Below are 13,747 nucleotides of genomic sequence, written 5' to 3'. Positions count from 1 at the left end.
CCACAGTTGTAGGAAACTCACCTTTAATTGCCATTTTCACCTATGTGTGTCACCTTGTGTGTAAACTTTTGATCAGGGCCATTTGGGTGATTTCTGTTATCATTATGATTTAAAAAGGAACCACACAACTATGTAATAATAAATGGCTTCATAAGATCACTATCCTTAAATAAAAGACAGTTTATTAGCATGATCAGTCTTATTTTCATAATCAGTGACCCCCGGCCACAATTGGCAGTGGCATGACCAGGGCACCAACCCACGGCCATAGCAAGTGCGCAGACTACTGTGCCACTCGGGAGGCACCTATTGGTAGCTTTATGCAATTCACACCTTTCATCTTTGTACAGTGGGGAGAACAAGTATTTGATACACTGCAGATTTTGCAGGTTTTCCAACTTACAAAGCATGTAGAAGTCAAATTTTTATCATAGGTAATCTTCAACTGTGAGTAACGGAATCTAAAACAAAAATCCAGAAAATCACATTGTATGATTTTTAAGTAATTAATTTGTATTTTATTGCATGACATAAGTATTTGTTACATCAGAAAAGAATAACTTAATATTTGGTACAGAAATCTTTGTTTGCAATTACATAGATGATACGTTTCCTGTAGTTCTTGACCAGATTTGCACACACTGCTGCAGGGATTTTGGCCCACTCCTCCATACAGACCTTCTCCAGATCCTTCAGGTTGCGGGGCTGTCGCTGGGCAATACAGACTTTCAACTCCCTCCTAAGATTTTCTATTGGGTTCAGGTCTGGAAACTGTCTAGGCCACTCCAGGAACTTGAGATGCTTTTTACGGAGCCACTCCTTAGTTGCCCTGGCTATGTGTTTCGGGTCGTTGTCATTCTGGAAGACCCAGCCACGACCCATCTTCAATGCTCTTACTGAGGGAAGGAGGTTGTTGGCCAAGATCTTGCGATACATGGCCCCATCCATCCTCCCCTCAATACGTGCAGTCGTCCTTTCCCATTTGCAGAAAGGCATCCCCAAAGAATGATGTTTCCACCTCCATGCTTCACGGTTGGGGTGGTGTTGTTGGGGTTGTACTCATCCTTCTTCCTCCAAACACGGCGAGTGGAGTTTAGACCAAACAGCTATTTTTTTGTCTCATCAGACCACATGACCTTCTCCCATTCCTCCTCTGGATCATCCAGATGGTCATTGGCAAACTTCAGACGGGCCTGGACATGCGCTGGCTTGAGCAGGGGGACCTTGCGTGCGCTGCAGGATTTTAATCCATGACGGCGTAATGTCTTACTAATGGTTTTCTTTGAGATTGTGGTCCCAGCTCTCTTCAGGTCATTGACCAGGTCCTGCCGTGTAGTTCTGGGCTGATCCCTCACCTTCCACATGATCATTGATGCCCCACGAGGTGAGATCTTGCATGGAGCCCCAGACCGAGGGAGATTGACCATCATCTTGAACTTCTTCCATTTTCTAATAATTGCGCCAACAGTTGTTGCCTTCTCACCAAGCTGCTTGCCTGTTGTCCTGTAGCCCGTCCTAGCCTTGTGCAGGTCTACAATTTTATCCCTGATGTCCTTACACAGCTCTCTGGTCTTGGCCATTGTGGACAGGTTGGAGTCTGTTTGATTGAGTGTGTGGACAGGTGTCTTTTATACAGGTAACAAGTTCAAACAGGTGCAGTTAATACAGGTAATGAGTGGAGAACAGGAGGGCTTCTTAAAAAAAACGAACAGGTCTGTGAGAGCCGGAATTCTTACTGGTTGGTAGGTGATCAAATACTTATGTCATGCAATGAAATGCAAATTAATTATTTCTAAATCCTAATGTGATTTTCTGGATTTTTGTTTTAGATTCCGTCTCTCACAGTTGAAGTGTACCTATGATACAAATTACAGACCTCTACATGCTTTGTAAGTAGGAAAACCTGCAAAATTGGCAGTGTATCAAATACTTGTTCTCCCCACTGTATGTCTAAAAATAAACATTTGTTTTTAGTGCAGATTTTTGTCATCAACAGCTCTTACAAAAAGTGTCAAATTACTATGGAGGTCAAATCTGAATTCATGGAGTTTGAACTTTTAACCAACACATTTTCAAAATGTACCTTTTCAAATGTTGACAAATTTTGGAAATTCAGTAGCTCCTCCAAAAAGTCTGCTATAACACTGAAGTGTACACCGATCAGCTATAACATTATGACCACCTGCCTATTAATGTGTAGGTCCCCCTTTTTCCGCCAAAACAGCCCTGACCCGTCGAGGCATGGACTCCACCAGACCTCTGAAGGTGTGCTGTGGTATCTGGCACCAAGACGTTAGCAGCAGATACTTCAAGTCCTGTAAGTTGCAAGGTGGGGCCTCCATGGATCGGACCTGTTTGTCAGAACATAGCCCAAAGTATCACACTGCCTCCGCCAGCTTGCCTTCTCCCCATAGTGCATCCTGGTGCCATGTGTTTATTCTTCCATTCTTAAAACAGTGCTTTGGAAATAAATAGTTTATTTCAGTCATTGTGAGTTGCTAAAGTGATTAATTGACCAAGTGGTTAACAGTGGATAGGTGTTCCCTTGAATGAAAAATAAATCAAGGAGCATACATAAAGAAACTGATTGAGAACAGTGACTTTGACTGGCCAAAATAGTTGGTGACTTTGTTTAGCCAAAACAGCCTTAGCTATTCAAATTAAGCTAGTTAGCTACAGAACTCAAAGTAAAAAGGTCTTACTTTGAGATCTCAGGTCCAAAGGGTTGAGTGACATCCCGCCTGTTGGGACCTGTCCAGGGTTCTTACAATTTGCACTTTTAAAATGTTCCCCTGTCATTTTGATAGATTTATGAAGGATTTGTGGCAGGATTTGTGATGGCAAGTCAGGATAGAACAAACTCATATAGCAACCTCCAATACCAGGAAATCCATTGGTTTCCTCTGAGCCTCATGCAGAAACGTCAGCTAGCTTCAAAACTAGGCATCGATTTCCTTCCTCTGCATTGTTCCAGACTACTCTGCAACTCACACAGGCACAAATATATTTCTCCTCACAACCTTAAGCACTTTTTTATTTATAAAAGGTATCACACCATTATTTTGGAAAGGTTACAAACAGGTTGTATGTTAAATGTTTATTTCTCTGATGGTTAAACCATACAGATGCATCTATAGTTCCATTTCAGTTATGTTTTGTTTCACAATGTTTTGTTGGGTTATGAATAGCCTCTTTGGAATTATATATCAATAACTGGTGGATATACTCAAGAGTCATAGTGTGGAATATACTACTACCGTTGTCTCAAAGTTGATTTGTACAAAAGATCCCTTAACGGTGAACATAAAGTGGGGGGGGTTACATTATTATTAAGAATGTTTTAACAATATACTGTATGCAAATCGCTACAAGTATAAATAACAAGGAAAGAATAAACAGATGAAAATTGGTTCTGTTTACAAACCAAAGAGTATAAAAGACAATGACGTGCAAACATTTGCACCAGTTATAAAACGCAAGGCTGCATGATAGACTGAGTCTAGAGGTTTCAGTATTGATGCATTGAATTGTATTAAAGCATGCATATAAAGCACATCACCATAATCTAGTACAAGCATAAAAGTGGGTACACAATTTAATGTCGATGCTTGGAAAACAGACATGATTTTAACCTACAAATATTTTAAAATACAAATATTTGTATCTTCTTATCCTCCTCAGTAATATTGAAGATTTTCATCCAACAAAATCCCAAAGTATTTAAATGTATGCTCATATTCTGTGACAGAAATGTCTGAAGTGGTCATTTTGAAATAACCAATATTTAGATTATAGGATCTAGAGAATTGTATACAGTGCCCTTCACTAATATTGCCACAGTTTGTAAATATGAGCAAATGGGTTGTTTTTATTTTTACTTCATCTTCTTGATCTTGCATTCAAAATATTGTTCACAAATATGTGTGCCACAATTATTTGCATGCATCTTCCCCACGCACACAGAGGAGGATGGTTCGAGTGGCCAAAAAATCTTCAAGAATCACAGCTGGAAAATTCCAGATTTTTTAGTTTTGTTAGTTAGTTAGTTATTTCTTGGGTTTAGAAAGCCCCTGAAACTACAATCGGACACCACGTACAGGCTTGCAATAAAATAGCCTTAGCTGTCATTCCAACAACTAGCGCCTACAGTTTCCCAGACATTACATTAACTTTGAGACCAGATTCTGTGGTCAGATGACACCAAACCTTTTGGCTTATTGGAAACAAACAGCAGTGGTGGGTTTGGTGTGGACAGTAAGATAGTACCTCATCCACTCTGTAAAGTATGGTGAAGTATGGTGGTGGATCTTTAATGTTGTGGGGCTGTTTTTCTTCCAAAAGCCCTGGACAACTTGTTAGGATACATGGTATCATCAGGCCCGGCGCCACGGGGGAGCAAAAGGGGGCATTGCCCCTCCAGATAGATTCTGTGTCCCCTCAGTTTTGTTTCCCCATAAACACTGCAAATGGTATAGGAATTAGATATGCCCCCTCAGTCATTGCATCTTGCAGCCGGGCCTGGGTATCATAGACTCATGTCGTGTTCTGGAGAGAGGAGCAGTAGTACACTCAGTTGGGCAGTAGCTGCCTTAAAACTCCACCCAGACACCTGCCCGCTCAACTGAGAGTGTTTTTTCCAAGGATACTGGTTGTAACTTTCTTGTTGAGCAAGCAGCATATTAAGAATTAAAAACAACATTGGATGTGCTTCAAAGGACACATATCTTGATATCAACTGGCTTAGAAGTTGACTCAATCAAGTTCCATCAAGTTCCAGTAGATGTTAAGTCCAAACCTGACTGCCTCTGCCAGGACGCTTAAAATGGTCTATGGCTGGACAATGATCCAAAGCACGAAATCAACACAAAAATTGGTTCACTGACCACAGAAGCAAAATGTTGTCATCCCAGTCCCCTGAGAGTCCAGAAGTGTCGACCTCAGAATCTGATGGAGAGATTCTTTATGGATGGATGGTCTCAGATCCCTAGCTGTGTGTTTTCCGACCTCATTAGCCATTATAGGAGAATATTCAGAGCCGTTATCTTTGCCAAGGCAGTAATAAATGAAGGGTTGCCTATTATTGTTTATGATCAGAATACATTTTTGTTTCAATTGTTTATTTTAATTGACGTTTGAGCATATTTTATTTTCAGAATTACGAAAATCATTATATTCCCTGCACCTGTGTCCTGCCTCATACCTACAGCATTACAAAAACATTTTAAACAATACGGCAAAGAGATCTACAGATCATGGCAACATTGTAGGTGATGTATTGATTTTTAAAAATATTAAGAAAGGTGGAGAAGAGATCTTGTGAACAAGGATATTTACAAAAAAAAATTTGCATTATAAATTTAAACAAGGGAGCAGAGTTCTGGAAAGATGTATTGTGGACAGATGAGACACAAAGGAACACACCAGAGTGATTGCAACCAGGAAGCTGGGTGTTTGTTCAAGTTAGAATAACCTCTATGTAATGATTACAAATATGACTTTCTATCGTTGTTATATGCAGGAGCTTTTCAAAATGGGCAGAACAAACAATATCTTAACATTTCTATAGGACAAAAATATCAAAGCATTAATATGCATTATTCTTCTTATAATTAACATAACTTCCAAAAGTTTTGTTCACACAGTTTACATTTTGGCACCAATTCAGCCAATGTCTTTTAAAAATATAGGAAGGCAAGTGTTTGGCTTTTAATTCCAGACTTGGGATGTTGTGAGAGGTTGAAGATACATGCAGTGCATTCAAAATGTAACAAAATGTGGGAAGAGTGAAGGGGTTTCAATACTTTCTGAATGCACAGTACATTGGGCCAACAACAATATATAAGTTTGTCCCACCTGGCTAGCTTTAGATTAATGCATATGCAAATATAAATTGCTCTGGATGAGAGCGCCTGCTAAATGACTGAAACGTTTTTTTATTAATATTATTTTAACCTTTATGTATATTTATTAGGCATACCTAGTAACCCCTCCCATGTTAGATGTTTTTAATGATTATTTGCATACCATTTACAAGTCAAACTACACAATATGTTCATTTTTACTTGTAGGTTACTACTCAGCAATAAAACAATTTCAAACATTGAACATCAAATTATTATAACTTACAAACCCACTGGTTGCAATTATTTGTAATTATCAGGAGCTGCCACTGATCAGCCCCTTGTGAAGGCCACGCGGCCCGGAAGTTACACCAGTGTGCCATTTGGACCTCTGTTAAAATAAAAGAGAGATGTCTCGCCTGTCCAGAAGTAACATTCAATATATGAAGATTATCTAAAGATGAATCTAACAGTCCCCGGGAGCATAGTTGTAGAAGTTGTTACAGCCAGGAAGTCATCACAGCAGTGGCCACAGGCTCGCAATGACAACTTAAAGTGATCTGTTTTAGTAATTACAATGAGCCGTCAGACAGGCGTAACATATTGTCATGGTCCTTAATGAGGACGACAAATTCCGATACTGTGTGAACTACCGGCCAGTTCTGCATAGGGTAAGTCTCCCACAGTTTCCCACAGGGGGACCAGAAAAAAAATAGATCCTTAAGTGTTATATGTTGAAGCGGGCCCACAAATTGATTTATTGCATGAGATTAAGCTAAGAAAGGTAGTTAACTGTCATTAATTATGTCTGGAAACTATAAAGGAGAACAATGTGTTTTTTTCCTCCCAAAACTAAATCTATGCGGGTGGGTCGGTTGCAGAGGAGAATGGTGGCAGCCTAGCCCTGGTTCTCAGTACAGTGGCTACTGGGAGCTGTGTCTGGCATATCTACTGGGAGCTGTGTCTGGTGTATCTACTGGGAGCTGTGTCTGGGGTATCTACATGGAGCTGTTTCTGGGGTATCTACTGGGAGCTGTGTCTGGTGTATCTGGATGACATCCTAGCTTCATTCCAGACAGATTTGGCAGTATTGCGTCGGGTTCTGGAGAGTGGAGCGATAGCTGGCTTACAGCTCCACCCTGAAAAGTGCCACTTAATGAGAAGGGAGGCCCGATTTCTGGGGGAGAGGGCTTCGGCGCAGTGGATGACAAAGTGCAGGGCATCAGAGACAAGCCCAACCCAAATGAGCAGACACAGCTTACAGGCTTCCTGGACCTGGCCTCATACTACAGGTGGTTTATGATGGGGTTCTCCCGCATTAACACCCCCACCCTGCACTGCTTTCTGCAGTAAGAAAGAGACTTTGACTGGACAGAGGAGTGTCAAACCTTAGTGCAGGGGGACTCCCTGTTGCCTACCGGTTGGGTATCCTGGACTCCTCCTCCTACACTCTGCTCATGTTGGGAAGTGAAATCCGGACGCCAGCCCAAATGGCATTTGGTGACACCCAGATACCCCTTGCGTACCACCTGGACCTGATTACGCCATGAGTCTCCATGGCCAGAGAAAGCCCACACCTTTGCCAGAGGGCAACTTGAAAGTGCTGGTTTGAGATAGAAAGTGACTCTGCCATCATTTGCACTGTCCCTATGACTCAGGTTATTGTGAACTGCCATTTCCTACTGGTGGCATTTACAAACATAACCGGTTTTTCCATATTACACTGTGTTTGTTGACACATTTCAGGCAAGCTTCGCTGAACTCTGACTGTAGCGATCCATCTTCACATCTTTTGCCTTGATGAAGCCATCTTTATGTAGTCTGGCTGGAGGGCCACTGAATGCCACATCGGTGAAGTCCCTGTTTCACAGTCACTGACTCCCAATTAAGTTAAGGTGTTCAAATCCTGCTTGGATTAGTCCAGGGATTCCGCAGAGGGCCGTGAAATTGGCAAGCATCGTCCAGATTTGGGGGCCTTGCCGTGAAGATCTCTACCAAATTATTGGTAGCGATGTACGCTAGTTTTTTTCCGAGAATTCTGGTCTCGACTCTCTGGTTGAGCAACCAGTACAATAAGAATCAAAACAACACTGGATGCGCTTCCAAAAAACACATATATTTACATCAACAGGTTTAGAGAAAAGTATATTCTAATCAAGGCAACACACCTAACCATAGAACCAAGTTCCTATGATGTTCAGAAAACATTAGTGAATGATGTTCATGTCTTGATGGGAGTATAATGTTTCTTCTGGCAAGATGTTCAAAGTGCTTGTAGATATGGAGGGGATGCCTATTTGTAGTTTTGGAGGAGACTTGGTGACACCAACATTCAACATCCCACCAATTTCCCAACTGTGATCCAGTTTTTACCCTTTAGAACTATCATTGCTTCTCTATTTTGTGTGACGGCAAAATACACTTTTTTACAAACAGGTTTATCGCTGCTTTATTTGATTTAAACTTTTTATTTATTGCACCTATAGATGAGATGGGTTTAAGTAATTTAGCAGAAGCTTTTATCCTGAGCAACAAATCTATACATTTTCATACTGGTCACCCATTACAATTTAACCCACTACACTGGCATTGCAAGCCATGCTCTTACCTAGTGAGCTACAAGAGACCAAGGTCATGGCCATATGAATGTTTATTGGTGATCTTGTTTGTGGTACAAGTCCCAAAATATTATCTTTAGTCATAGATGCAAATAATGAGGTTGATGACAATTTCTTTCTATTAAAACTATTCTATTGGTTCTAGAGGAGAAATATTCTAAAAGCGTTTCACAAAATTCTGAATGGTTAAATTCAACCTACTCATCCCACATGCTAACAGTTCCAAACAACAGGATATGGAACCTCTTTACCAGGTCATGAATCTTTTGATCAGCCACCACCACTACTTTCACAGCTTAGAGTTATTTAAGCATAGCCCCTTCACACACACACCCATTCAATCGAAAACTACTAGACTTGCATGGCTTCACACAAACGCCCATCCTCACAAACACACACAGACAGCCAGAACTGCTATCCAATGTGTAAAAAGACACTGAATATGGTCATGACCTGCATAGACTATAAGAATAAGCTTTTCATTGCGTGCATTCATTGTAAAAAACATGGTATACAGCATTTACAGCATTGAAACTAGCAACCATCTGATTAGCAAACCTGAACAGAGTAAATCCACACTTTCAGGAACTGCTGTTTATCAACAGGAAATTGCCCCAGATGTCATAAATGACACCCACATTCCTTTTCTGCATCCATTGTGTGTTCCTTCTAGTCTCTCCTCTTTGGTGTTTCCATTAACAACATATTTGTCCAGGACATATTCCAGTTGTGATGTTTTGAAATACCCCCTTTTGCATTGCAAAAGCTTCAACAATGTCTACAGCTCAGGTGCTCCTGTCTTCCCATTGACACCAACAGAGGGACTGAAAAGCTCATCCAGTTTGCATCTGAGACGCTCCTTGAGCATCATGCGACGTTTTACGCTGGTTGAGGAGGACTCCTGGTACTTGAGCTTTCCATAGTAGTCCGAGAACTTGTTGAAGAGGAGAGATATGGGCATTCCATTGAGAATAATGCCGAAGAAGATACAGACAAATGCCACCATCCGGCCTGGGAGGGATACTGGCACCATGTCCCCGTAACCCACTTGGGAGATGCTCACCTGTAGTACAGGGTTAAAGGGACATAGTCTCAGAAGCACACTCAGAGATTCTGTAATTATCAACGTGTTTTCTATGAATATTGAAAGTATTGTTAAAGCTATATAAGGATAGAGCTGACTGAATGTTTTATGTTTTGACCTTTTGTTTTGAGTTGGCAAAATTTGAACTTAAATCACTTGTAAGCAGAAAGAAAAAAAACAAGTTACAGTAAAAAACTATGAAGCTATGCTTAAGGAATGAGGAAGGTATATTTACACAATAAATATCAAATTTCCTATGACAAATAACTGTAATTAAAGTCATGTTAGAAAATGTCATGACAATAGCATTAGAACTGCCATTCAGATCGTATTTCCCTTGTACTAGGATTGAGAATCAACCTTTAAGTATTTAATGTAAATCTAAACATATTTGTTGGGGAAGGAAATACCATCACTTTTCCCCTTTTTAAGTGAAATGCTTTGTCTCTGACATGGGTTCTTAGGCATTTTATACTTGTGAAAAGATTAAAGAATAAATAACACCACTATAACAAGTATTTATGCACAGAGGGAGTTGGTCGTCGCGCACTAATGTGAAAAACCTATCTGTATGAACCTATTCAAATGTATTCATTTTCTACTGTAGAAATCACATTTAATGTCAAGGTCAAATTTGAGCACTCACCGTAGCCCACCACCAGGTATCAGGAATACTGCTAAATTGAGAGCCCTCTGTATCTCGCTCTACCGAATGCAGGAGGGCAGAGAATGTGAAGATTCCCATGGCAATGAAGAGCAAAAGGCAACAGACCTGCTGGTAACACTGGCGCAGCGTGAACCCGAAAGCCCTCATGCCGGTGGAGTGGCGTGCCAGCTTTAGTATGCGGAAGATGCGCATCAGCTTAACAACTTTGAGCACTTTGCTGGCGCGAGACAGGGTCTTCAGATCCTCCTGGAAACGGGGATCTTCTGTGCCGGCGAATGTTTCGAATATCAGTTGGATGAAGTAGGGCGTGATGGCCACCAGGTCCATAAGGTTCAAGACACTCTTGACAAAGTGCTTGATGTCACACGTGGTGAACAGGCGCAAAAAGTATTCAAAGGTAAAGAAGAGAATGGAAAAAGTCTCTACCCATTCCATGTAGGTCTTGTTAAACAGGGTGTAAGTCCTCAGTTCTTCCACCGTGTTAAGGGTCAAGGCCACAATGGAGATAAGCACCAGGAGGCTGGAGACAATGGCAAAGACTTTGGCTAACAGAGATGAGTACGGATTTTCCATTAGCTCCCAGAGTTTCTTGCGAACCCCACCCAAAAACATGGTCTTGTAGCCCTCCTCGTCATACTTGATCGCAATCTCTGCCATGAGTTCCTCCTCTATCTTCAGATTATCCCTCATTTCATCCACCTTCTCCTCAAACAGGATACGGCAACAGCTCTGGGTGTCGGTCCAGCTCAGGCCCCAGTACAGCATCTCCTCCTCAAAGTTGAAAGGGCACAGTTCCTGCATCACCCAGAGAACACCGCTCCTATAGAAGTGGAAGATGTAGTAAAAGAACATTGGGTCACGATCGAAGAAGAACTCGTTGGTGAGCACAGAGTAGTCGTCGCACAGACTGAGCTGTTTGACACGATCGGTGCACAGGGCCAAGGAGCCTATCCGTGTGCGAGGGAATCTGACAGCCATCTTCTTGGGAATGTAGAAGACCTTGCCCCCTACATTAATGTTCATGTTTTGTTGTGGTCTCAATGTCTCTTTTCGCCATCTTGGGATATGGCCTTTCGGACATTTGGTCACAGAAATGGGGCTGTCCAGGTGTTCCATAGAATTCCATGGCTTAAATGAACTTCCCTGGGAGAAAGGGAAGGCTTCTTTTTCTTCAATCGTTTGGGATAAACTGGCTCCCAGCACATTGATGGTAGAGCGTCGCACTTTCAGCTTCATCTTCAGCTGAGAAATAGTATCCATAATTGTTTGGCTTTCAGTGAGTGATAGCTTTTAATTGTGCATAAATGCCATCAAGGGTCAAATGAATAGCACTTGAGAAAAACAAAGGGAATTTACCCAGCTGAAAGTTCATCCAGTGTTTAGTCTTCATCGGATGTTAGCATACTGTAGAACCAAGAGATGAAAAAAGGGCTCCATTAACTCAGCGCAGCTTGAGTTCAACTTCAGTGGCATTCTCTCCAATTTTGGCTCTGTATATCCTCCTTTCCTTTTGCTGTGGAGGACCGTTATGGAGATAGAAGAGGAAGAAGTAATTTGGTAAGAGACAGAGCAGATCAAGAGGCAGGATTGGAGATTTCCTCCTCTGATCTAATCTCATTGCCGCCCTTCATTGCTATTTAAAGCAGTTATAAATAGGAGGGAGGATTTGTGCACACGTTCATTTAGAAATGTTGAACTTGGAAAGAGGATGCTGCAACAACTTGTGTGACTTCAACTGCTCTTGTTAGAAAAAATTGTGGACCCAGAAATAACCCCACTGTCTCTGGTGACATAGACACTTCTTGTTTATTTTTTTGTTTATCAAAAAAGGGACATTGTGTAGAAAAATAAGTTTGGATGCATGTCCTTCCACAGAAATTGCCTTCAGAAAATCATCATATGGCATAAAATTCAACAACTTCACAGATCTTAGTAGCAAATACGTTGTCCTCTGTAGTAAGTGGATGAATGTGTGCCTTCTTGACTAACACTAGCCATTCATTCAGATTAATTCCTTCCTGAATCAAGGGTTGATGGATTTCTTTTCTTCAGGCTATGGAATGTGTGTAATTGTACAATAAACTCTTCAAATGATGTAGTTTTTTGTCAGTTTGAGGCAAGGTAAGAAACGGAATAGCCATTGACATTTTAAAAGTAATTGCTGCCAATCATTCAGTAATCCAAGCAACCTTAATCCACTCCACTGGAGCTGATTGCGCCTCATCAGAAAACTACTTAACCTGGTTTCCCTATCACCTCAGATGATGTCACAAGGTCAAATGTTCAACAGTCCACTAAGGCTACCCTAGACACAAATATGTTTCACATCTGTCTCGTCAAGCCATCTGAGAACATGGGCAGTGCCACTGAAGTCTTCATTTTAATGTATTCCACTTTAAAATGACTTGTCTGCTTGTCTGGATAGACATTAACCAGTCTGCTGGAACAGAATGTTTTATGAACATACATATTTGTATGATATATTAAAAACAAAAATGAGATTTGGTTGACAATACTACTTAAGAAAATAAGTAATACTACTAACCAAATACCTACATGATAATTGGGACTCTCAAATTAAAGTATAACCAAGGTATTTCACAAATCAGCTAATCATATCAGATGTTATAACAATGACTTTGCAACAGATCATATGACCTGCGATCATTGACTGATGCAAGCGATAACTGAGCAGGGGATTGTTTTTAAGCACGTTTCTGCATTCAATTCAGCTTTGGTTACTCGGGACACACGTATCAATTCATGAATGTGGACGATGCTAAGAATGCTAATTCCAGGCTGGGCTTGTTGTGAAAAATAACTCCATGGCCCTTCAAAAACAACTCAAGGTGTTATTTCACTCAAATATGAATCTAGGTCAAACTATCCCTTTAAGTAGGAATGAATACACTGAAACAAAACTAAACACTGGCACTTTCTTCACTGTATAACTAACAACCCTCTGCAACTTGAGATTATATCATTAATCTAAATGACTTATACGAAGTGTTCAGCCATTTTATTGACAACCACAACATTCAACAGCAAGACATTACAGCAACATTTCATGGCCAGATGGAAGCAAAGGGCTTTTCACCCTTTGCTTCCATGATGTCATTATTCCAGCAATGTTAATCTTCAAAGGAAACAGTAGATATCACTCCCAGATCATATGAACAGGTATTCAATTAACTATCAAGTTAGATTTGATGACTGGACCAGTGAATGATATTGCGCTTATTGTACCTCCAAAATTCATCTGAATAAATGGCTCTGACAATTATAGCTGTTCGGCTTATCCCCTGGCCAATTTCTAGAAATGGGCCAGGGGATAAGCCCTCAGTCCAGGACCAGCTTCTGTACTGTGGAGAAGCGGTGAGGTCTCAACAGCAGCGCAGAAACATGGCATTTATGCAATCGAGTATACCCAAGCCCTTGCTCATCTGGGAGGATGACAATCCTCCCAGATCGTTTTTAACTGATGTCATTCTGACTAAGCATGTTTACTGTTACACCCGTATGATGAGGTACCTGCGTA

The 13,747-nt window shown here is 41.0% G+C and overlaps 1 protein-coding gene across 1 annotated transcript; it reads right to left on the bottom strand.

The window, feature by feature from the left end:
• Positions 1-8,708: 8,708 nt before the first annotated feature.
• Positions 8,709-11,977, bottom strand: LOC105011433 (potassium voltage-gated channel subfamily V member 2). Its single transcript, XM_010871441.4, has 2 exons — positions 10,189-11,977; positions 8,709-9,521 (listed from the first exon to the last, which is right to left on the bottom strand). Exons 1-2 carry the CDS (start codon positions 11,467-11,469, stop codon positions 9,237-9,239), a joined length of 1,566 nt encoding a protein of 521 aa, XP_010869743.2. The 5' UTR covers positions 11,470-11,977; the 3' UTR covers positions 8,709-9,236.
• Positions 11,978-13,747: the final 1,770 nt, after the last annotated feature.

Source organism: Esox lucius, chromosome 8 (genome assembly GCF_011004845.1).
Source record: "Esox lucius isolate fEsoLuc1 chromosome 8, fEsoLuc1.pri, whole genome shotgun sequence".
NCBI lineage: Eukaryota > Metazoa > Chordata > Actinopteri > Esociformes > Esocidae > Esox > Esox lucius.
Note: the sequence above shows the minus strand (reverse complement) of the source record. Positions and strands in the feature narration are given on the sequence as shown.

Excerpts from the sequence above, each read along its gene's own strand:
- LOC105011433 (XM_010871441.4), bottom strand. The coding sequence starts at position 11,469 with ATGGATACTATTTCTCAGCTGAAGATGAAGCTGAAAGTGCGACGCTCT. Across the intron at positions 9,522-10,188 it reads ATACCTGGTGGTGGGCTACG|GTGAGCATCTCCCAAGTGGG; the intron begins GTGAGTGCTCAA and ends CCTGTACTACAG.